General features: G+C 43.2%; 2 protein-coding genes across 2 annotated transcripts in view; both read left to right on the top strand.

Annotated features, from left to right (window-relative positions):
- Positions 1-1240: 1240 nt before the first annotated feature.
- Positions 1241-4516, top strand: LOC311150986 (olfactory receptor 10AC1-like; the record flags this gene model as incomplete). Its single annotated transcript, XM_084201047.1, is given in 3 exon segments — positions 1241-2190; positions 2192-2234; positions 4388-4516. Coding segments are annotated over 3 exon segments (1122 nt in total).
- An 8778-nt stretch (positions 4517-13294) lies between these two features.
- EPHA1 (EPH receptor A1) overlaps positions 13295-25769 on the top strand; it is a gene marked incomplete at both ends in the record, with an annotated part of 32854 nt that continues 20379 nt past the window's right edge. The window contains 2 exons of the mRNA XM_084225422.1: positions 13295-13361; positions 16469-16536. Coding sequence (XP_084081548.1) covers positions 13295-13361; positions 16469-16536 — 135 coding nt within the window. The remainder of the gene's footprint in view (positions 13362-16468; positions 16537-25769) is intronic.

Raw genomic sequence — 25769 nt, 5'->3', positions numbered from 1 at the left:
TCATGTAATTTTCCAGTTTGTTTCACACTTAAACATTGCTGGGATTTTTATATAAGCAGAAGTCTACAAGGAATCTCTGATTTCATTTCTGTTTTATGGCAAAGTGTAGAAAGAGTTGCAATTATTCCTTATAGTTAATACTGTATTGATGAACACATGAGCAATGAACCCTGTTCAACCATGACCAGTATATATATGATTTATTTTTGTATGTCTCTCTCCATTCTTATCTTTCCTAGATTTTTCGGCTTAAATAGCTTTGCATCACTCCACTTTCCAAGGAAATTTCTGTTCCTCCTGAAAAAGCAAGATCTCAGTCTCCAAGTCCAGGATATTAGCATTGTGTTTTCCTTAAAAAACTGTTACAGAGTACGTATGTTGCCATGGACATCTTTGGTTTTGAGAGTGGAAATTTGTTTACTTTAACTCTGATGCCACAGGGCTGAGCCAGACATAAACACATGAGCAGCCAAAATGTCAGCCCTAACTTTGGAACCCTCATGTCTAATCACTGAAACCCTCCTTCTGTATGAACCTTATGGCAGATCCACTGTGGAGAAGGGAAAAGCCAGAGAACACCTCAAATTCCCACTAATTGGAGGCAGGCTGTAGCACAGAAGCTCCAGCTCACTGTCTGGTTGTCCTTGCACATCTCTGACACAGACATAGGGGACTGCAGAAGTGCTGTGAATAGAGAATTAGCAGGTCTGCCTAGGAGCAGAAACACAAGGAACAGCAGCAGCTTCTGTGAGACCTATGAGCTGATGGTCATCAGACCCAAACATCTGTGTCTGCAGCTTCTTAGGACACGCAGATCAGGAGGGAGAGTCCAATGAAGACTCTCAAAAGCAGGACAGCTCAGTCAGACTAATCAGTGTCAATTCCTAAAGGGCGCGTGTTAAAAACCTGCATGTGGTCACAAATCTCAGAACAGCTCAGAAGAAGTGATGAAGACCCAATGATTGACAGTCTTCATCACCAATGTTGTGACAAAGACTCCCAGGCTGATTGATTGGGCACAAGAACCTTGGTGGTTGTGAGACTGTGGGTCTGAGATTGTGCTGAATGCGGCTGAGTGAAATCAGGTTTGAAGTCTGGGTGTTTTTTCCAATGAAATCGCCTTTCTCCCTACCCAATAAGCTTTGCTACACTGGTTCTACAGTGATGCAGCATTATTTCCTATCTGGAATTGATTGCCAGGCATCGAATTCAGCTGTTTCCCTTCTGTTTCTCCCCGCAGATGCCGTGTGAAGGCTGCACGGAGAGGGACAACGTGAGCAGCGGCGCAACCATGGAGTTCCTCCTGCTCGGCTTCTCTGAGCTGCTCCATCTGCGTGTCCTGCTCTTCCTCACCTTTCTCATCGTTCATTTGGTCACACTGGCAGGGAATACGATGATCTTCACGGCGGTGCTGATGGCGCCCTCACGTCCCCCCATGCTTTTCTTCCTCGGCCAGCTCTCCGCCGTGGAGCTGTGCTACACTTTAGTCATCGTGCCCAAGGCGCTGCTGGGCCTGGCAGCGGGCGGCAGCCCCATCTCCGTGCCGGGCTGTGCCGCCCAGATGCACCTCTTCGTGGCCCTCGGCGGGGCCGAGTGCTTCCTGCTGGCAGCCATGGCCTACGACCGCTACGTGGCCGTCTGCCAGCCCCTGCGCTACGCGGCCCTCATGGGCGAGCGGCTGTGCCTCCGCCTGGCGCTGGCCTGCGCCCTCGGAGCCTTCGCTGTGGCCCTGGGCCTGACGGCGGCCGTGTTCCGCCTGCCCTTCTGCCAGCCCCGCCGCATCGACCACTTCTTCTGCGACGTGCCCGCCGTGCTGCGCCTGGCCTGCGCGCGGGGCTACGCCGCCGAGCTGGCCCTGCTGGCGGCCTGCGCGCTCCTCCTGCTGCTCCCCTTCCTCCTGATCCTGGCCTCCTACCTCTGCATCGCCGTGGCTTTGTTAGGCGTCGCCTCCCCTGCGGGAAGGGGCAAGGCCTTTTCCACCTGCATTTCGCACCTGGCCATCACCTTACTGCACTACGGCTGTGCCACCTTCGTCTACGTTCAGCCCAAGGCCAGTTACTCACCGGCTCGGGATAAGGTGGTGTCTCTGGTCTACACCAACGTTACTCCTTTAATGTATCCCCTCATTTACAGCCTGAGGAACAAGGAAATCAGAGGGATCCTCAGGAAAATGCTGAGGAGGAAGAAAATAGGTGAACTGGGATACTATCAGAGTTGTGATGTGTGTGTGTGTGGTAAATTTTAGAAGAACAAACACATGCCTGTTGGGAAACAGCCCCATAACCAGATCACCATAGACTTCACTAAGGCAATATCCAGGCAGAATTCTACATGCATCAGTACATTGATGAGAAAAAGATATCTCTGCTCAAAAAAATCCACAACATAACACTTGATCTAAAGGAAAATGCTTCAGTGAGTTGTGAGGATGAAGAGCTTTGATCAATCACTTGTCTCGCTTCTCTGATCACAAACATATTCAGGCTTACATTCATAGTCATCCCAGAACAATCAAAAGATCAACACAAAAATTTTTAAAGCTAATAAACCAATATTAAAGTATTGGTTTTGTTATTCTTCTATCAAGATCACAGTAGAAATTGGGTAGTCAGTACAAATTTTAGATTTTAGTAAGTTTAGCAGCACAATAAATCTGTTGGGGCTTAAAGGAAGGTCAGAAGAAGAAAGTCCATGGTGAGAAAGAAAGGTAAAATAGCTGTGGTTTTATCCAAATTCAGTAGAAGGCTGCACTCTGGCATCCCATGACAAATGGAAAGATCGTTAGTGTAAACTCATCTAACCTTGAATTATTCTAGAAATTGAAAGTTAAAATGCCAACAGTCTAACAAGAGTATGACTTTGCTATGCCTGTTTTGCAGGAAACAAAACATATTTCCTTTTACAGGGAGATGCTTTAGGTTTGGATGGTTCCTATGGTAACACAAAGGCTAAGATACTTATTTTATCATGTGACTTTCACCAGCAAAGACTGCATCATACAAATATGAATGCCTGGCGAGTGTTGAGATCTGTAATTGTAAAAGTAATAACACTGCTGCCACAGTTACTGCAATTTCTTCAGCATAACCAGTGAGAGTTACAGCACAGGCTGGGCTGCAGCAGACATAAGAGTCTGAAAGGTGCAAAGCAGTGCTATTTTATTAGTTTCCTCTGTGTAGGAGGAATGGGATGATTCAGACAAATTAGAGAAGATCAGTTTTGGAAGAGGGGGGGAAAGAACCAACTTAATTATTTTATTTAATACTTCCCTCCCCCGTGTCTCTTTAAAGGCCACAGAGACCCCATGATTCAGAACCCACCTATTACATAGAAAATAGTTGAGAAAAAATGAAACTGTTTGCTTCTGTTCCTCTGTCTAATCCAAAGGAATTTCTGCAACCCAGCTGCCCTCGACTCTCTCTCTGGGCGGATTGAGAGAGCACAGTGGTATTTGCTTTCTCTGGGCTACAATCATTAAAAATTATGGTAAGTGGATTTGACAAATGTAAGCAATTGGCACTGTAACTAAGGAAGTTAACTTGGAGCCTTCTGACAAAAGAGAAATGTGGAATTTAAAACTGACATTTAAAGCTGTCTTCAAGTTCAGAGTCCAGCCTGCCTAAAACATTAACACAGAATATTGGCTCTCAAGTCAATGAATACCTAATTACTCTGTGGGCAAACACTTAGCTGCATTATTTAAAATTATCAAAGTTGCAGTGAACATTTTAATCGCCTGCCAGCTCTTCCAAAAGTGAGAAGAGGAGGGTCTCAATGAGACAAGTACTTCAGAATTACATTATAGAAGTACTTTGAATCAAATACTATTAAGTAACTGTAATGAGTGCAGGAGAAATAGGAAGCATCATTTCTAAATCCTGTCAAGTCAAATCAAGCTTTGAAGTTAATCCTCCTGCAAGCAGTTGGCTGGACTTGAGGTGGCCAGAGGTCCTTCCTGAGATTAGCAGGACTTTGCATCAGAGGTTTCTAACCTGCTTTCTAGGAGGTACTGATACGTCCAAATGCCAGCAATAAAACTGAAGGACAGAAAGACACTGAGGTTTATAACCCTGTTCAAAGCCTTGGTAGAGGCTCTCACATATTTCTGGCAGTTGTGGGCATGGGATAGCAGAGAGATAACTGTGACCTGCTGTGGGAAGATAGCAGAGCTGTCCCCTGAACCAGGATGTTCCTCATCAACCACTGCAGAACAGAGGCACCTGGGCAGACCTCTCCTCACTCCAAGGATAGAGATGATGCCTCTGGAAGGGATGACATGACTGAAACAGCAGCCAGGTTAGACTCCCAGCCTGAGATACATGTGGGAAGTACAACAAGCAGTGGAGGCTTTCTGAGAAGACACTATCTCTACCCAATGTTCTTGCAGATGAACAGAGTGAGGAGATATCCCAAAGTCAAGCGTATTCCCACACCCACTAGTCCAAGACTAGCCCCATCAGTATTCCCACACCCATTCACAGCATCTTTTCCCCCCACCCCATGCCAGCTCTGTTGAGCACTGTATAGATATGTCGAGAATATGAGGTAAGAGCAGCAGCAATGTATCAGAGATATCACACCCATTTCCTTTCTAAAATGTTATCTTTTAATTGACTGGACCTGCCTGAGGTCCCTTTTCCACTCAACAAGTGGCTGTTTCTGTCCTGTTGACTCAGCACAGTGTGCTGAGAGCTGGAGAGTGCTCAAGTAAAGCAGCACCATCCCTGATGTAGGCATGAGCACAGAATAATATTTTCTAAAGGGTAATTTCTAAGTTATTTTCAGAGCTTCATAGGGAACAGCAGGATCCAGTCAGGCAGTGCAGATTTTGACAAATGCACATTCCACCTCCAACTGAAGAAGGGTATGGAAAAGATCTTTCCATGGGTGTTGTAGTTTTTTGGGTTGGGTAGGGATTCAAGACTCCCCAGTGAATGAGTACAGCTGGGTACCTGCATTTCACAAACGGTCTTGTCCTTTCTTGGGAGAGGAATGCTTGCATTCCCAAATTGGCAGAGACCTGAGATCTGGCAAACATAGATGTCATGAAGTTTTCCAGTGAAACCAATTAGGACATCACTAAGAATCACTTCATGGTTTACACAGACATAAAAACAGAGTATTCACCCTTGCAATTAATTTTGTAAAGGCGGCCCTGAGCAAGCACTGTGTGAGAACCCAGATCTTATCAGTGGTGGAGCACCAGAGCCCAGCCTGTAAGAGTTCAACCTGTAAGATCACATCAGTGATCAGCTGTCCACGTTCTCAAAAATTAAGAGAGTTTGGAGGATGATGGCCCAGACTTTGGGCAGCATTCAGGATATTCAAGGTTCAGCACCTTGAATGGTACATGCCACTGAAAGGTTCCTCCACTCAAGGAGATACTTCAAGGTGCTTCCTTGAGAGCTACCACCAGTACAAGTGATACTGGGAGGATACAAGTGAAACCTCCCTTTCAGTACAGAGAGAAACCAGAGAAAAATGCTTTGGTGTTTTTGCTTGTTTGTTTTTGTTTGGTTGGCGGTTTTTTGTTTCGTTTTGGGGTTTTTTTGTACACTATTATGCTTTGCTGAAATTGAGGTAAGACATTTCCTAAAAGTTGTTCCTATAAATAATCAATCTCCTAAAAGAAATAAATGAACTTGCATTAAAAGAAAATACTTATTTTCCTAGGAGTATAGATACAAAAAGTTTATTTAGAGGATTTGGTTCTATTATGGGTAAGGAAAGTTGAAAAATTGTCAAAAGTCCAGTTTTAAGAGCTAGGAAGAAATTTCAGTGTATCTTCCCTTGACAAAGTCATGTTATCACATTCTGTCTGTTTTGGCTTACATGGAAAGTGAGTCCACCAGCCTTTCTTTCTTTCTTTCTTTCTTTCTTTCTTTCTTTCTTTCTTTCTTTCTTTCTTTCTTTCTTTCTTTCTTTCTTTCTTTCTTTCTTTCTTTCTTTCTTTCTTTCTTTCTTTCTTTCTTTCTTTCTTTCTTTCTTTCTTTCTTTCTTTCTTCCTTCCTTTCTTCCTTCCTTCCTTCCTTCCTTCCTTCCTTCCTTCCTTCCTTCCTTCCTTCCTTCCTTCCTTCCTTCCTTCCTTCCTTCCTTCCTTCCTTCCTTCCTTCCTTCCTTCCTTCCTTCCTTCCTTCCTTCCTTCCTTCCTTCCTTCCTTCCTTCCTTCCTTCCTTCCTTCCTTCCTTCCTTCCTTCCTTCCTTCCTTCCTTCCTTCCTTCCTTCCTTCCTTCCTTCCTTCCTTCCTTCCTTCCTTCCTTCCTTCCTTCCTTCCTTCCTTCCTTCCTTCCTTCCTTCCTTCCTTCCTTCCTTCCTTCCTTCCTTCCTTCCTTCCTTCCTTCCTTCCTTCCTTCCTTCCTTCCTTCCTTCCTTCCTTCCTTCCTTCCTTCCACATTCCTTAAACGCTTAGAAAACCTGCAAATAATCCTATATTTACCCAAATAGATGTTTTTTATCCTTTGATCTGAAGCAGGAAGGTGAAATTAATACAGCTATTTACAATAATGGAGTTGTAAAATGAAATTGATGTGGGCTCAGTAGCAAACCTAGAACATAGATGTTAATATCATGAGGGTGAAAAGTTGTCAAAGATTTTCTTTATTAAGAAAAGGCCTCTGTTTTTGATGTTTATTATGAACATACCAAAGGAGAAATATTTACTGTTATTACTTTACTATTTACATATTTTTCTATTATAAAGGCTAGAATGCTATAGGAGTTTCTCTTGCAGATATTTATAGGTAGAAGATTTACAACAGAAGAGAGATGAGTCCTTCTTGAGATTGTTTTTAACTATTATATGAAATTATGTATTCAGCATATAAAATCTGATAGGTTCCTATATGATATAAAACAAATATACTCCACACCCCCGTAAACAAGCTAATGGGAATGAAATTACTTAAATAATCTGCCATTTCTACACAGAATTAAACATTTCTACAAGCTTTTCATTTACCATCTCGCCTGTTGCACGAGCCTTAAGTCTCCTTTAATGGATTGTTTCAGGAAGCAACCAGGAACATAGGACAAAAACTAATCAGGAGACCAAAGTGGAGCTGAAGAATGAGGTGAAGCTCCTGCCAGCTGGTTGGTTTCAGAATTAGTTTCACCTTGCCCTACAAGTAGCTCCACATCAAAAAGCTGACTGAAGGTGTTATTAATAATTCCAGCACTGTATCCCTAACCTAAAGCTCTTGGCTCTAAAGATCCTATTGTGCTCAGTTGTCTTCCAAGCAAGTTCAGGAAAAAGTGAGAATGGGAAGGTCGATACCCACCCAGTGTATACATTTGGCTTTACCTGCTTAAGTGCAAGAATATGAGACAGTCTGGTTTTACAAATTGGTGTGTAAAGATGTGAGACTGTCTGGTTCTACAAATTGGCATGTAAAGTTGAGGGAAGACCTGATGGCTCAGCAGCATATGGCCTCTAGCCTAGTCACTGCTGAAAATCAAGTCTCCTAAAATCTGTGTAGTGTTTCCTTGTGGTTTTGCTGTACAGTTGCTCTCAGCATTCATTTCAGTTTTCATGTTTTGATTTAATTAATGAGTTCAAGTTTCAAAAAATCAAGTGGGAGGCTGAACTGAGAATAGAGTTGGCAGTGAGTGGGGAAGATGTTAACACGTTCAATGCCCTCTTTCCACCTGCAAGGTGTCTGCTTCAAATACCTTCTCATGCTGTCCACCTTGAAACCTCTCAGGGAGAATGCTGCTTGCTAACACAGTGAACAGTGGAAACTATTTAATTTCTGCACTGCACAGCAACTCTTCAACATCAGGATCGAGCTACAATAGCAACAAATATGGGCAAGCTTCTTGTGTTTAGATTGTGGAGGCAACTGTAATTTGTTAAGAGGAGGACCATAAAAATATCTTGAAAAACATGTTAGAAACAGACATTAAAGCTTTAAAATATTTGTTGTAAACCCCCCAAAAATAAAAGATTTATTAACTCCCACATTCACCCATAAGAGCAGAAAAAATAAATTTTAAATCACACTATCTAAGTGACTAGTAGTATGGCTTTTTATTGCATTTTAGTAAAGTCTTTTCAGCATCAGTAACATATTTCCATGCTTGAAAATAATTAACCCAGGTGTGGGGAAGAACAGCTAGAAAATATGAAGAAATTGCAAATTACATAGAGGTATGTGTTTGCCATGCAGAGGTTACTATTGCTATATTTTGAGCTTTGATTCAGCTACTAAAAATATTAAAATCTTACTTTTCTATAATGTAGTGGAATAAGTCATCAGCATTTCTCTACTAGAAATAAGTCATCAGCATTTCTCTACTAGAAATCAAATTTTTCTGAGTCAGATTTTATGTTTATCACACATATTCTGTTGTGTTAGTAATGCTCAAGGAGAAACTGAATGCTTTAGGGAAATCTTAATGCCAACAAGATGAATAAATATCTTCAAAGGTGCCCAGGAAGTATGCGCTGTCAAAGAGAAATGTTAAGTGTAGAACTGCACTTTTTGGATTTCTAAGTATATAATGTGCTGCAATAGTATAATAGAAAGTAACTAACTCTTGTGACCCAGATTTGTGCCACTTAGGGAAGTTTTATGATTAGGAGAATGAATCAGATTCTATTATGACTTGGTTTTCATTGGTTTCCTCTTGTCTGTACAAAATGTCACACCTCAGCATAGGCAGCCGGGACATCTGGGGCTCCACAGCCGCTGGACCACGAGGGGGAGCAGAGCTGGGCTAGCAAGAGAATTATCTCCGGTAGTTTCTATGGAAAAGCAAGATCCTCCCCCTCATTTGCAGGATGGTGTAATAATTTAACTGAGCCCTGCTTTGCAAGCCAAATATGAGCATGGCAGAGCATGGCAGGATAAGCTTATCCAGAGACAAAAGCCAGCAAGCCTCCAGTTCAGGCAGCAGTGCAAACATGCTTCCCTGCCACATCAGGTGTCCAGCCAGGGCATCAGCATCAGCACGTAGAGAAACACCTATTAGTGTGTTGCTGATGATCAAGTAAGTGGACTTTTATTGTGGAATACTGGGCTTCTTCTAGTGCATGTAGTGTATGACATCTCTGTCAGGTGGAAGATATATTTGGGAAGCAACCCTCCTGTTTTGACTGCAGCCCAAGTAAGGAACTGTCTACATTCCTGATGCAAGAAGATGTGATTGCTCATCTACCAGTGATGAACTGAACGAGCAAAAGATTGATGTGGGGAGGCATGACTGGAGAACTTTCATCCAAATACCTGCTCACTGCAGGGTTAACACCAAAACTGTGTCAGGTTGCTCAGGGCTTTCAGGCAAAGCTTGTACGTCTCCAGGGGTGTTTATCTCTCATATGTGAGGAAGAAAAAGGGAGTGTCCCCTGCTTCTTCTGTGTATGAAAACTCAGATCTACACCTTGTCTCTATCAGCTTCATTCATTCCCTTGCCCTTGTTCTTCTTCTCAAGGGAGAAAGATAACCAGCTTGACTGCTTGTGCAGGCAGGTCCTCAGGTCTCTAACACAGGGGTGGCTGGTTTGTGATCCAGAGGAGCTACTTCTGCTTCTTCATAGGAGTTTAAAATATCTATTTAAAACAAAATCTGAGTTTCTGAATGCAAAATGTTCATATACAAAACTAATTTAACAGCTTAAACCACTAAATGGTAGGAGTCTGTTTTCTGCAGAAAAACAGTCTGAAGTCAGCTGTTTGAAATATTCTAAGATAATTGCTGGTAGAGTAGAGCCAGAAAACCTTCTAAGATAAACATGAAAACACTAGAATATTTAACTGTGGTCATGCAGGTGAGAATAAGGAACAGAAAGCACAAATTTTCTACAGGGAATAAGATATTCATACAGAGCGTATCTTGGGCTCTACAGAGCTGTCATAGATTATTCCTAGAGTTGTAGAAATAGTGGATAAAAGGAGTGAATCAGAGACCACAGAACAAGAGCAAGTTCCTCCTTCAGACTGAAGTGGGCTTGTTGCAAAATGGATTTGAGGCCTCTGGAAGACCTACACATCTATATTACTATGATACCTTACTGAAAGCCAGTTCAGGATGCACAGATTCAAGTGATCAGTACCAAAGGGATGCTTTGATAATTAGGTAAGTGAAATCAAGTGAGAAACTCCAGAGATTATTTCTAGGTTCGGTTTCATTCATCCTCTGTAAGGACATTTAACAGCACAATGGTGAAACTCGTGCTAAAATATGAGGAGCAGCAAACACAGTAAACAATTTGTAAGAACCATATGAGACAGTTCTGTCTGAACTGCAGTTCAAAAGAAGCACGTCCCAACTCAGCCTTGGGAGTGCCCTTTGACTTTCCCAACAGCACATCAAAACAAGACCTGGTGCACAGCCTTCCTCCTCACTTCCCTCACCACAAGCCCACATAGCTGTAGGAGGAAAGCCCAGGTGTGTTGTGTGGTGATATTTTCCAGCTGGATACCTAATCACAGTGATACTCAAAACAAGATTCTGGGAAATGGAAGGAAAAAATGTGCCCTGCAATTCAGAAATACTCGGAGGGCCAAGAAAGAGAGGATGAGAATCAGCCCAAAGACATGCTGAGAGTGAGCTGAAAAGACAGAGTCACCTTCTTAACACCAAGATGCATGCCAGAGATGAGATGCTCACTGGGAAGCCATGAGAGTGAGAGGCTGTGGAGATGTAAATCACAGAATCATAGAATATGATTGTAAACAAGACATAAAAAGATTTTTTTAATTAAGTTCTTTCAGTTTTGCTTATTTGTTGTTTGTTTGGGATTTGTTTGTTTTAGTTGTTTGTTAGTAGTGTTTTTGTTTTTTTTACAGTCAGAGAATTAATTTTGCCGAACAATTTCCAAAGACAAAATCCAAGCTTGTGATGCACACACAGAATAACAAGGTCAATGAAATACTGAATATTAAATTGCACGTGTGGTACTCACTCTTCTGGCTACAGCCTCCTTGTATATTCCTTCTTTTTCCCTTTGGATCTGCATTTTGGTGCAGAGGACACATGGGAAAGGGCTTTTACAGGTATCAGCAAAGTTCTATGCATTTTGTGTTTTTACTTCTGTGTGCTCCCACTTGTTTATAGATTTTCTTCAGATCCTGACCCTGCTGAAACATTAGACTGTATTTTGTTTCACTGTCATTGTACATATTCTGACTGTGAGCTACACTAGGTGATCTCCAATCTGAAAAAAACACAAAGCAATAAATACGATTTCCGACCACCATTATCTGGAAAAACCCAATTGCTGATCCCCATCTGCCCACACTACAAGGGGAAGGAAAAGAAGGTAATTTTTTTTAGGCCATATTCTCCAGTAAGCCCTAATAAATTGCTTCCTGCCTACTCCTTAGATCAAATGTTCTGAGTATCTGCTCACCAGTGAAATGGAGACAGAGTATCTCAAGGCTCTTCACTCCAGAACTTGTCACTTCTGGGATTTTACAGATGCAAACTCTGTTAGCCCTGAAGAGCCAAATGTCAGGCCTCGACACTGATTTTTCTTTCTCCTGAAGAAGAACATGAGCTCCTGGCCTGCCCTAGAGCCTTATCCTCCAGTTGCAAATGGTTCTTCCCCATTTCATGTCTATTTAGGCCTTGCCTATGTCATCCCATCACAGAGAAGTTAGCTGTGGGTCTGTCTGCCCCACTGCTGCCTCACAGACTGAAGGCACGGAACTGTACAAATGAAGCCCTAAATGGACACATTCCCCAGCACCAACTCAAGGTATGGGTTGTAGACCAAAAAAATCTCATACAACTCCTGCAATGGGAGTCATTCAATTGTGGGGGAAACATAGGCATAAAAGTTTTGTGACTTAGTACTGTGGACTGATAAAGAGAATTTTAGACAGGATTAAACTGTGACAAATTTAAGGTACAACTACTCTGAATGCCATTTACATTTGAATTATTTGCACCTATATTTTACTTCATGTGCTACGTAAAATTTAAAGCTTGGTATTGTAACCATTTGTTCTGAAATTTCTCTTGCCTATGTTCAGACATCTTGGAATAGATCTTGCTTTCTCAAGATGTATGGTTTGAGAACCACAGGATTCACTGAAAGATTAGATGCAAGGGCCCTCAGAGAGTCCACAGTCCCAAATGCTGCTCAGAGCAGGGCTGACTCCAGAGGTGGTTATGTTGTTCATGACTGTGTCCTGGAAAATCTGGAACATCTCCAAGGCTGGAGATCCCCCAGCCTCTCAAGACAACCTGACAAGGTCCTTTCTTTATCCTTCCTTGGGGAGGAGGAGGAAGGGAGCAGGAGGAATGCAGCTGTACAGCAAGTGTAAGTGCAATAATACCATCTGCATTTTACGGGGAGGGATGTAATAGCTGTGTATGGGTGGGAGTAATATCTTTGATGAATGCCAGAAGAGACATAACAAAGGTATATTTGTGTCCCTCAGGAATAAAATGAAAAGTCCCATGAGGTCTTCTTACACAGAGAAAGGATCCTTCTAGTTTGTTTCCTCTCCCATGATTTCTTTTTTGCTGAAAAGCAGGCACTGCCCATCAATGCAGAGGAGCATACTAAATGAAAAACAGTAATTCTGCCAGACAAAGTGGTATTGCTGCTGCTCTGTGACATACTTGGGAATGAAACGTACCACGGTCCTTGTGTACAGATGGATTTCCTAAATATATCAGTGAGGATGGCTCAGTGGTTTTAGCCCCATTATCACAGATCACAGAATCACAGAATGGCTTGGCTTGGAAGAGACGTGGAAGACATCTAATTCCAACTGCCCTGCTATGGGGGTTGGAACCAGACCTTCCACCTAGACCAGATTGCTCCAGGGTCCCATCCAACCTGGCCTTGAACACTTCCAGGGACGGAATAGCAACAGCCTCCCTGGGCAACCTGTTCGAGTACTGCACCACCCTGAAGAATTTCTTCCTAAAATTTCAGTTTAAAGCCACGGCCGGGGCCGGCGAGACCGGGAAGGATGGCGAGGGCTGCCCAGGAGGTGGCAATCGGGAGCCTCTTACGGGAGTGGAGCAAAGGTGGAGGGAGGCTCCCAGGAAAGAGGTGGCTGCCTTTAAGGTGGGTTTATTTGCCTGCCAGATGGGAAGTCTGTGACCAGCCCCTTAGAACAGGTAAAGGCAGTAAGGCTTCTCCACCCACTCGCCTTGATCTTTCATCACCACCGTGGGCCAGGCGGGCGCTTGTGCAACGTGCGCGCCGCGCTCGGGAGGCTGCGGGAGAGGCCCATGCGCTGCCCGCAGCTGCCCGGGCACGGAGGCCGGAGCCGGCGGGGGCTGCGAGCCGGGCCCCCTCTCCGGCCAGCCTGGGGCTGAGCACCTGCAGCGGCGGGATGGAGCTCTCCCTCGGGCTCCTTCTCCTCTGGGCTCTCCTTCCTCCCGAGGCGCACGGCAAAGAAGGTAAGCGTGGGACCCGCCGCCGGTCCCTCTGCCTGGAGGGCTGGGCTGGGGCGCGCAGCGAGAGCGACCTCGCTGAGGGGCAGGGAACGGGACCTGGCCCACGAGTCTGGGGCTCCGGGGACACCTCCGAGGGACTGGGGGGTCAGGGAAGGGCAGCCGGCAGCGGGGGGACCACTGCCTGGCAAATCCCATCCGAATCTCGGCGGCTCAGTGAACGAACCCGGGTATGTTCTCGCCCTCCTTCACCTCGTCCTCGTTGAAACGCAAATGCCTCGGCATATCCAGTGATCCAAGAGAATTCTGCCCCTGTTCCCCTCAAACGCGGGCCTTGCAGATAACAAGTTTAAACACAAACTCAGAAAGTTTCTCCCCTCCTGTGGCAACACCCCCGCAGTTTCCTCAGGAAGCCCTCCTAGGAGTTAACCCTTATGAGCAAGCGGACAGTCATTTTATCGGAGTCTTTTATCTACCCTACTCCTGGAAGACGGAGCTGGGCTTTAAAATTTCCTCTTCCACCTCTTTAGGCTTCCATGTTTCCCTTCCCTGTACCACTTACTCCCTTTTATTAAATGTAGTGATTTTTTTTCCCCTTCCATCTTGGTAGTTGCACAGTGGTTATGAAACGTGGGAGAATGGTAACTTTTACTAGAGAGGTGAGGGAGGTGTAAATCTCGGCTCTGTTTCCTACCTCCTCCTGCAGTCAGTTCCTGCTAGGGACTTCTGTTTTGTACAGCAAGAGGTGTTGGGGCTTTTCCAACCCAAGGACAGTCCTCCTTCACTTCTCAAGGCTCTGGATTTGAGGGGACTTTGTCATAACTGGCAGTTCGGCCATGGGCTCAGGTCTGGTTCTGCGAGTGCTCAGTGATCTTCTAAAGGTCCTTGACAAGCACGTTTCCACTAAGGATCCAGCTGCGTGATGGATGCAGCTGGCAGACGTAGTGGAGAAGGCCAGCCTGGGTGAGAAGTAACACCGGGTGGCACCGCGCAGCCTTCGGTTTCCAGAAGCGTGTGACCAGTAGTAGGCAGTAACAGTCAGGGACCTGTCTGCCCGCTTCTCCCCTATCTCAGCCATCTCATTTGGGCTGTGTCTGTGATCCACTCTTCCTTAACTTGTCTGTCAGGGAAACAGCTCATTTTCCAGGCGTCCTCTCTTATCTGAAGCCTTTCTTCTTTTTGGGGACACCTCCTCCCCTGTGGCTGGACAGCCACGTGAGACTCCTAGCAGCAAAGCTGTGGACCAGAGAGTTAGTAGTCCCTGAGGACTTTATTCCTCTGCTTCTGTAGTCTTACTGACTCAATCATCCTTTCTGTGAAGGATCCCTGCCGTGGGATTTACTTTGAGAAGTACTTCTTGGCAACGGGCTTTGTCCCTCCAGTGGGCACTCAGCAGCTGAAGGAGCTGCCATTGCTTGCAGTGCAGAGCATTGCACAAGGGCTCTGCCAGGTTCCTGTCCTGGCCACTTCCAAGTTCCTTTCCCCTTGCTCTGCTGGAGCTTGCCATGCTGTTGACTCCACATTGCTGCTTCACCCCTGAAGAGGATGGGATGGCACAGATGTTATCTGGGTGATGGTTCTGGCAGGACAGGCTACCTCACCCTCCGAGCTTTTGGAGCTAACCACAAAAGAATATTATCTCAAATAAAGAGATTGAGAGTAGAGGGGAAGTGAATGAGGAGCCTTGTCTGGACAGGGAGTCTGTGGCTAGGAAGGTTTTGCCATATGACCATACTGTGAGCACTTCTAACTTGCAAAACCTGGATTCCTGCTTTTCCCTTCTCCCAATCCTGAAAGGGTGTTTCAGAGGTGAGAACAGCAGCGCAATCCCTCTTATCTCTGATTCTGGGCCCACAGCCTGCTTCCTCATTCCACAGGACTCTTGCTGATCTGCACTTTACACTATTACTTATAGTTGGCAGGGAGTATTTGTAAAACAGTCAGATGAGGGGGAGGAAACCTGGTTATTTAAATGCCATTTAAAAATCTCCCCACTCCTACCTTTCACCCCCAGATTCTTTTCTGAGATGTTCAGAAACGACCCCTCTGAATACACCCACAGGAATCTAAAAGGGAATCCAAAGAATTTTTCCAGTTTCCTATGTTCCCAAGCTGGGACTTTGATAGGTGCACAGAAACCAGTAGTCTGTTCTGGCAGCACCGGCAGACCCAAAGGCAGGCACGAAGCTGCACATCCCACAGTGTGTCTTATGCCAACTCCTCTGCTGTCTCAGTGTTTGCCTACAAAGTGACACATTTTTAAACGTGTCTTCAGATCAAGACTTTAGGCCAAACTGTGATCGCGTTTTCAAATTCCTTTGAGGGCTAAAAATGAACATACCAATGATTTTCTCCTTTGTCACACGACTCCAGGAGCGAGGTTTATAGCAGCAGTGCAATTCTGCAGGAGGTGTCCTTGCTGTGGCCGGAGCCATTACTCTCTCTTGATGTTCCGGCCAAAAAAGTCAGGTTGGGAGAGGGTTAAACGATTTCTAGGCCATCGTCTGCTGGTGGACAGTTTGAGTTAGAAGTAGGGGGCTCATCAATTTGCACAAGTGATGCATCTCCGGGCTTTTGGGTACCGTGACAATAGAAAGTCCCTTCTACAACTTCACACTACCTCTGTACTTTCCCACTGTGTTTCAAGTACTGAATAGTCCCTCCAGGCGACACTGATTGATCTTTTGTGTTGGTAATTTATTTGATTGCCTTCCTCTTCAGCCATTTAGTTTGCTGCCTTCCTATTTCAAGGAAAGATGTGTTCAGCTGCTCATGCCCGCTACCCATTTGAATAGGCTTCAGCCTCCTTCCTCCTTTTTGGGACAGTTTTAGGAAGTGATAAAATTTGTCAGGGTTGAGTTTTTTTGGATGTGTATAGGAGGGGGTCTCATATATTAGCAAGAACTTGTAACTCCTGGCTAACTGCCCTGTCTCGTATATTTCTGTCCCTCCTCTAGTCATGCTTTTTGAACGTGAAAGGTTTCAAAGGATGGGGCGGGGGGAAGAGAGGAAATGCAGGCTTTACCTTCTTTGACAAAACAAGGATGAAACCATTCTGTGGGCTATATGAGCTGGGTCACCGATTTATTTTTTCCCTCTCTTCTGGTTTTCAGTGGATCTACTTGACACAAGCACTGCACAGGGTGAACTGGGCTGGCTTCCCGACCCTCCGGAAGTAGGGGTGAGTACCCACATTCAAGGAAGGGGAGCCACTGGCAGTACTAAATGATGGAAAAATATAATCCATGTTGAAATTTCACCCTGCCTCCGGAAACTGAGCTTCTGAGGCTCCACCCCCTCCTGGACATTTTAGGCTTTATAAGTCTCTCTCCCTTCACCTGTGCAGGGTCACCCCTAGCCAGCTTTTTAAGGACTGATGCCTATTGACTTCCAGTATGATTAAGCATATCCTTGAAATACATTGCTTACATGAAGTAATAATGCAATGAAGAAAAATGAAAAAATAAATAATCCCCCAGTTTTTCATTCTGTTATGCTGCACATAAATTTCATTTTTTTCCCCAGGAAAATAGGTAGAACAAAAGTATTTCTGTCTCAGTCTCTCAAGAAATTAGAAACACATAATAGGTTTTTTAATTCAGCTTCAGTTGACTGAAGAAATAACTGTTAACTCACGGGGCAGCAATCTGCCTACGTGGGTGGGCTGCAAGATTCTCGGTCTTCATACCAAGCTGTGGTGTTTGGTCCACACAGCTGACAATGAGAGAAGAATTGTTTTGTGGCTGTAAAATTGAGTTGATGGAAGTGCTTCAAAATGTACTCCTGAAACCGCTGCAACAATGGAACCCAAAAGACAGCTGAACTCTCAGCTATTTTTGTGCAAGTACAGCTATTTCGTATGAAGCATAGTGGGGTAGTCCCTCTGGTGTCACAACCTACATCAGTGAAGGTGGTTTCCTCTGTAGCAGCGGTGCTGTGGGAGTGGTGGAAGGAAGGCACAAAGAAAAGGGAATTTAGGGACTATGCTGTGGTAGTCAGCTCGTATGTTAATGCACAGTTTCAGTTCCTCATCCGTGCTCTTGTGTTTGTAGCAAGTCCCAAGCTTCCAGTGGAGAGTCCTCACCCTTCCTGCTCTAAAGTAGACCTGGATAGAGCCTGTTCCTTACTAATTTCCGTAACTTTCCTCTGTAATGTGCTGTGGCTGGTTTAAATCCACCCCAGCCTCCTCCTACTTCCCGGCAGCATTGCTGGGTGAAGTAGAGCCAGACAGTGAGGTTCTCCTGTACTGGCATAACTGCATTTGTTTCATTAGTAAAGCTGTTTTGGTTATTATTAGTAGTATTATTACACCCTGCTCAAAACAGGTGCCCTAGTGAGACATACATGTAGATCATGTTTTGCCCATTGTTCCTTTTGTTGTCTCAACTCTCTGTGTGGTAATTTTACCCCAATTCTAGGCTCCAGGCATGTTCAGGATAAAGTTTGCTTCTTGAAGAGATTGAACAAAACAACTGAAAAGTGTGTTCTGAAACCAAAATCTGATAGAAAATAAAACCTTTATTACAGAACATCTGAGTGTTGCACAGTAAGTTCAGAGCAGTGTGAGGAGTTGGCAAATCCTTCTGCTTGTGCTATTTGCTTTTTAAAATATGTATATTCACAATGTAATTGTAACTGAGAATTGTTGAAAATTATGGGGAACATGGCCTGAGAGAAATCAAAACTAACAGATTAGTATATGGATGTCTGATAAAACAACAGAGGATGAAGAATAGATCCATTGACTTCTCATGAGCAAGTCTTTTGAGGAGATTTGTCTAGTTACATCATTTCCCAGTTACTGTTAGGTGGAAGTCCGACAAATTGCCACAAGCAAAAACGGAACAATGGCTGATTCTCTTGTAGTGAGAACTTTGAACAGGTGTTTCTGAAAGCATTCCTTCAAAATGAAGAATTAAGTATATTCAAAAAAGAACGGAAATTAATTCAGAACATTTTTTGACAAAAAAGGGCCAAGATTAGTACTGAATAATCTGACTAGGTTGATTAGTAACAGGCTGGAAACGTCTGAGCTGTGTTGCACACAGAGCTGAAGGGTGTACTTCATGTAACACTGCTACTTGTACCTAACCTCAGATGCCGGAGATCTCCCATCAGTGAGCTGGATTTGTGTCAATATACTTATCGCACAGAGGAGGAATTTGCTGTGGGGAATTTTCATGCTTTATATGGACAAGGCCCCCGAGGCATAGCCCACAAGAGGCTGGCTAAGTCTGTGGAGGCAGAACTACACCTTTGTTTTCTCCTCACTTGCAGCCAATGACAGAGGATGAAGTGGCTTGCCAGGTGTGGTTGTTTCATGGTCAGACCGTGGCTGTATCCAGGGCAGACAATGCTCAGCCTGAGAACACCACTCAGTTTTGGGCTGCGCTTCTGTAGTTCAGAACTTCTGCACCACATTGGCCAGCATCTTACCTAAGCTTCAGGGTAGTCTTTGAGTGAAAGTCTCTGTACTTTAAGTAAAGTGTCTGTAGAGTTTTGTTTGTTAAAAGGTTTGTGCTAGCTTGCTTTGTAGTAGCTATTTAGAAAGGGTTTCATTCACTTCAGGCTACTATTGGAAACTAGGCTTTTAAAGAGGCAGACCGTAGTTCCTACAACCCCCTTTTATCTACCTTACCACCCACCACCCCCCTCCTCTAACATATTCCTTGATAATTCTTTTTTGGCTTTGAAGTTCTGCCACAGCAACACCAGGTGGGCATAGAGAGGTGTGTTACAGTACTAGTGGTAGATTTCCACCTTTTAACATACATTAGAGAGCCAATGATGGCCACTTTGAAGGTGTCAGGAGTACAGAATTTGCTTGCTCTCACATTTCTTTAAGACTCCTCATACTGCACAAACAGCCTAGCTACCTGAACTGGTTTCAGATACCACTGAAACTTCAAAAAGGACCTCTCAAATCCAATCATGAACAAATTCACTTATCAGGCATAGTGGCACTGCTTCTTGGCAGTTTGTAAAATGACATTATAAAAAGTTATTAATCACTAATTTGCTTTCAAATATAATTGCATCAGCTGTGAACAGATTGTGATGAGGAACAATGCTTTCCTCTTGCCTTTTGCTTTTAATAGACAAGGTCCTAAGCCACCCCAGCCGGGCTTTGAAGTCAGCCTTGTTCTGAGCAGGGGATTGGAGTAGAGAACCAAAGGTCCTTTCCCGCCTAAATCTTTGCTTTTGTGTGATAATTTAGAATTGTTTGTTCATTAGAATTCTGAGCTTGAATTTTTAGCTGAGGCACAAAAGGTCCTCATGATTTTATGTTTTGATTTTTTTTCATTATTTTATGTAATATCTATTCCTATAGATTTTCTGTATCAGTTTATGTATGTCTACAATACAACATACTGAGCAATCCAATATTTATCTTTAATGTTGTGATTATCTCACTCCCAGCTTGTGGGGCTATCTTGAAATTTTCCTTTTATCCACAATTTCCAATTTTTGTCTATGTGACTAGTATTTGCATAATCCAGTCATACTCCCATGAGTACATGTGAGTACTTAAGTTCCAAGCCATTTGTGCTGGAGAATGCTGCACACTGGGCTTCTCAATATGACTTTCTCTCTATATATTGTTGAATGAATTGTAAATTAAACATTTTTTTTAGCTACTACATTTTCTTGGGAGATGTGCTTTCACCAGTCTTTGCTTTTAAAAGGGTCCTTTTTCATAGTGACTTCATTTTTAACTTGGATGTATGTTATTTCAGGAATCACATGAACTCCACTGCTGCCAAATTGTGCCATATTTATTACATATTAAAAGTTTGGAAAGGCTTAGTTCTCAGCTGGTAGCTGCTTTGTGGAGCTTATTTTTCCCAACTTATATTCCTGCTTGGATCATAGCATTATTAAAGCTTACCAATGACTTTCTTAGTCTCCTTTCCAGGCTGCTATTGTTGTCGGTCTTTTATTCACAGTGAGGAGGAGGACATAATTGTTTTCCTGCCTATTCCATACTCTTGCTCATTTCCACACATACTTCAAAGCATTGCTATCAGTTTCAAGCTTTCTTTGAGTTTCCCAGTGTGCACGGCACTTGATCTGCTCAGCTTTCCTAAAGTCTACTTTCAAACAAGACTAAGATGGGCATGTAATGCCAGTGGCCTAAGTGGCATTAGTATCCCAAAGGCTACCAATGAATAGCCACTAACTACAACTACTGTGGCTCCAAAACCACTTGACAGCTTTGGAAATTATGTGATGATTTTGTTCAGGAGCAAGAGTTCTGAGTTCTGCACCTCATATTCCATGGAAAGTTTAATTATGACCACAGCAGTTGCCAAAGCTATGTGAATACAATTTGATTAAGCCAAAAAAATTAGATCTTTTTTTTTTTTTTTTTTAATGCTGTTGCTGTCCTATTAAAGTCCAGGCATAGTTGAAACTCTACACTGATAAATTTTTAGGTAATATACTAGATCAAGTACCTGTGACCTGTCAGCAACTTCTGTATCACTGACCACACAACATTTGCATGCCTTCAGGTTCTAGCAAGGTGAGGTTGTGTTCCACCAGACTCAGCGGTCCCAGATTTCAGTATCAGCTGATGGTTGTTTTCTGTTCCACCACTTCTTGGTCTGACAGATAGTCCTGGTCACGAAGGAAATAGTGCTATGGGGCACACAGCCTTCAACCTGCAAGCAAGTCCAGCACAGCACTCCTATCTCATTAAACCTGGGCAGCTCACTGAGTCAGACTCAATGATCACTTAGTCAGACTTGACGATCTCTTACTCAGATAGTCTTGCTTGGAAGAGTCTCAGCCAGTCAGCTTTTTGTAGCATCCAAAGGTCGTGTGAAAAACAGCCATCAGAAAAGCTCTTCTGTGCACGTCTTCCCACAACTGTTGTTCATGCATGTCCTTTAGGAGCTAACTCAGAGGAGTGCCATCACCTCTGAAGCTGGAGTAGAGTAGCAGTGTACACTTCACTGCTCTCAGTTAAGTATCAGGCAGAGGGGATTAGCTCCCCTGAGTGAACAGGATCTGTATAGAAATAAGGGAAATATGCTTAGGAAAGTCAACAACTACCTGGAAATGGGAACAGCTGTGGCTTCAGGGTTGTATCCTGACATGACCTGCTGCTGTTGATCTGTGGACTGGTGGAGAGATATTTGCTGATGAAATCCTGTTAATTGAAAATTAGTTAATTTGTGTCAATTTGGGAGACAAGGGAAAAAAATTGTTATGCATATCCAGGTATGCTTTACTCAGAAGTGTGAGAAGAGGGAATACAAACCAGTGAGATGAGAACGAGTGAAGTGTAAATTAATAGCTATAGGGAAGGCGAGATTGCATGAGCCACCAGCTAGGCAGTCTAGGAAGGAGTCGCTGCCAGAGACCCAAGTAACAGTCTTGGCCAGTGCACTCAGTGTTGTGACCTGAAGGGCAGAAAAGAGCACATTGTGAACTGAAGATGCTGTACAGCCATGACATTCATCACCACGGCCGCTCAGGCACTGGGTGGTGACAGCCCTGTTGCCTGGCAGCTTCAGAAAGCTGCTTCACTCTTTTATAGCTGTTGAATGAGTGGACAAGGTTCACTGAACTTCCTCATGTCAACACAAAAGCAGCACAAGTCAGCTGGAGCTTGGAGATTACCCTGCCTATTGCATGGTCCTCCAAGAAGACTAACAGGCTATTTAAAATAATAATAATATTAAAACCCAACCAACCAAACAAACAGAAAACCCAAACAAAACAACTTCTATTATAATACCAACTAAAATACTGGTGAGTTCGCAGGCAAGCAATTAGAAAGAAAAGGCTTTACATCTTTGTTGCCTGTTGTCTCCTCCAAGGATGAACCTATGCTTTGAACTGTGATTCTCACTATCTCAGAGGCAGATCTGCAGAAAAATATTCCCATGATTTATTTCTCAAAAGGTTATTTCCATTGTTTCCAAGGCCTAGTTTCTGGCTTCTCTTTGCTTGACCTGAATATTGCCAGCTCCTCACATGACTTTCAGGCTCCCATCTCCTGCAGCTTCTTTTCTCCAGGCAGGTTTGATTATCACCATCAAGGCATAATTACCCCATCCCTGTGTGGGATTCCACCTGATCCATCTTTAAAGGAACTTATACAAACAGAGCAACTATTGCCCATCACCATCAGACTAATTTCCAGCTTCTCTGTAAACACTAGAAGTACACTTGACACACCATACAAAACCACAGCTCACAATATAAAGCCCTTTACCTTGAAAAAATTTTTAAAAAGTCACTTCCATTTACAATGGATTCTATGCAATGTAATGCAAAAATAACATGAGAGCTAACATTTGTTTTATTGGTTATGTGGCTTTAGCCATGAATTCTGAACTCTTAAGACGCACAATCTGATTTTTCACTCCTGTCCTTTTTGTAGTTATTGGTACTGTTAGTGAGTGGTAGTAGAGAGAAGTGTTCCAAACCAGCTAGGTGAAATGTTGGACTAGAGTATCATTATCACTCATCTAGCACCATCTGTTTTGACCAGAACTGTTTTCATGCAAGACCTTAATGTGGTCAGGCAGTTCAGAGAATGAGCAGACAGCAGAACCTGGGTTTGATAAACAGGTTCTGTAATCAATGCACTGGCGTTTGGTGTCCCACATGAACATCTTATCTTCCCTTAAGAGCATGAGTACCAGTTAAATTGAAAGCACATGGGTGGGATGGAGACCTATGTGCTAGTGCCCTAAAGAGCGAGTAATTACATAATGGAGTTGCTCCTCCCTGAAAATAACCAACGGATCATTGTGGGGAAAAAATATATCATCCCACCCATAAAGATACTGTAGATAAGTAAACATCTCTTCTGTGTTCAGTTGTGTCAAAGGCTCCACGATGATGTGATGAAATTAAAATTGCCTGACCATAGCCAAATGATCAAAGAAATAAGAGCTGCCTCAGCTGTTCTCAGATTTAAAGTTACAGGACTCATGAAGTGTCTAGATGTCACCACGCTTCTTTCATCATCATCATCATCATCTAAATTGTCTTCCACACCAGCAAAAGAACTTCAAAGAGTATTGAGAAACTTTCAGTAAAGGGTCATAGAAGCTTCAATTCTAGAATACACCACTGTGGTGATGCTATTTTTGGTTGGCCGGTCCAGCTTGCCTCCTGACAAATTTTTGTCAGATGTATTTCAACTGAAGAGAAGCTCTTCGCTGTATTAAAACAGGTGCCAGCAAGGTGCCTCTCTTGTCACCGGCTTTCCTCTGAGGAAACTGCACTATGATTGTAGCACAGCTGTAATTACCTTCAATGCTGAATCTGTTCCAGGAAGGTTTTTTGGTCATGGTAGCATGCAAATGCTATACTATACAAAAATCAAGACACTCCACAGGCAAGATTGCAGCCAGGGAAAGGGAATAAAAACTGTTCACATGTGGCACATGTTTTCCTAGGTGGTTTCAGGCTTGCCACACCAGTGATGTATTGTTGCTGAAAAAGGTTGCTGTTTTGGGACCTTGCAATTTTTCTTCAGGAAGAGATTTAATGGCCTCTCAATTCTGTCGAAAATTAAATTAGATTGAGACACACTTACTATGCACAGGTACACTGTAGCTGGCTTTATTAACTCAGCTGGTCTTTTCGTCTTAGTGAAATTTTCTAACCCAAAGTTAAACAAGTCATTAGATTTCAGCACATGAACTCTTTGACTTTTCCAGTAGGAATTCTTATTAACTTTTCCAGTGGTGACATGCATCTTGGTTTAGTAACTTTAAGCCTACTGGCTAGGCTTGCCTAGCTTTTGCTTCTGTAAGTCTTAAAAGTATCACTGTGCCTTTCCTTGGGGGGCTGCAGATCACAGATTGGAACTCACTGTGCTGAGGTAATGTGAAAGCAAATGAGATAGAGGTCACAGCAGGCAGGAAGGCTCTTTTTTGAAAGGAGACAGGGCAAGTTCCTGGCAAGCTGGAGATGGAGACAGTATTCTTACTGCGAGTCACAAGCTCTTATGACTCCAGTCTCAGCCTACAATTTGCAATACTGTCACAGTCTGCTGCCTCTGCCTCTGGTAGCCTACCTCTCCATTAGCAGGGATGAAATTTGTATTTGTCAACATTAAAAGCTTGTTTCCTTCCTTTTTTTCCCTATTAAAAAAGGCTAAAACCAAAAGAGACCCCTTCATTGATGCCTGCAAAGCCTGAGACAATGGCTCCAAGGCATGCAAACTGTTTCTTATACCTGATGGTAAATCCTAGGAAGAGTAGCCCACAGATGGATGAAGGAATCACTGCTTGTCCTAAATAGGATCCTTGACACAAACCTAATCTAGAGAAGGCTTATTATACAGAAAAAGCAGAGTAAGTATTTTGTAGGCTCCAGAGCCTCAAACTGTATAATCATTTCAGAGTCAATAAAGGCAGATATTAAAAGGCACATACCTTATCTTATCTTATCTTTGGATTTTTACTCACATGGCAGACCAAACCAATACTGTTTACTACAAATATCTATTGCTGCCCTTCCAGGTTGTCATTGAAGTCATTCTGAACTGCCTTTATATAGACAACTTTCTTCATATGGAATCAAACCAATATGAGGAAAGTTGCTTCTCTTTTTTCCTTTTTTCTGAACTTGCAGTGTTTTGAGGTTATTGACACAGTACCTTTGCTTTGAGGTTGTTTTTCACTTGACTTTAATTGCTGTGCTGGAATAATTTTGCTCTTTATTACACCACCACACCAAGATTTTCAAGAACAAACCTCTGGAAGTAGGTGCCTGTGTTAGTATATGGGTTTCTGAGAAGCACAGGAAACCCATCTGTTCTCAAATTCAATGGCTACGAACTTAGACGTTTTAGGAAGCCAAGCTACTAACCTATGGCACTCTCCTGAATGCATTGGCATTTGTTTTCTTAGCAACTTTTAAAGAATTTTGAAATATTTTAAGAGTTTGAAGACTAGTTTAAGGACAGTTTAGACTCTAACTTAAAAAATAAGAGTTTAAAAGACATTTTAAAGAATAACATGCAAAGACTTTAGGAACTCTTTAGCTTGCTTGGAGCAGGGAATTGGGCTAGATCTTCAAGGGTCCTTTCCAGCCTAAATCTTTCTATGACTCTGACTCTTATGAGAAAGTTTTCTCTCACATCAAAAAACCACAAATTCACTCACTGCTAAAATAAGGTAATCTGACAAACACTGTTCTCCATTTCTAGAAGAATGTTACCTATTCTATGGCCAACTGGAATAAGGCAACAGGTGTCTGAAACGCAGTGGGTAAAAAGTTATATTATCAAAGGAGGTTGATTAAATGTCATTGGCAGACAAACTGCAGAGGCAAGTAATTAATATTGATTGAGCCAGACTTTACCACACATGTTTATTAAGAACATTACATTAAAAGTCAGAGGCATACATTTTGATTTTGCAGCAGATTCTTTGAGGATGG

This window comes from Fringilla coelebs, assembly GCF_963513975.1.
Source record: "Fringilla coelebs genome assembly, chromosome: 2".
NCBI classification, from domain to species: domain Eukaryota; kingdom Metazoa; phylum Chordata; class Aves; order Passeriformes; family Fringillidae; genus Fringilla; species Fringilla coelebs.
This window is presented reverse-complemented; position numbering and strand designations above follow the sequence as displayed.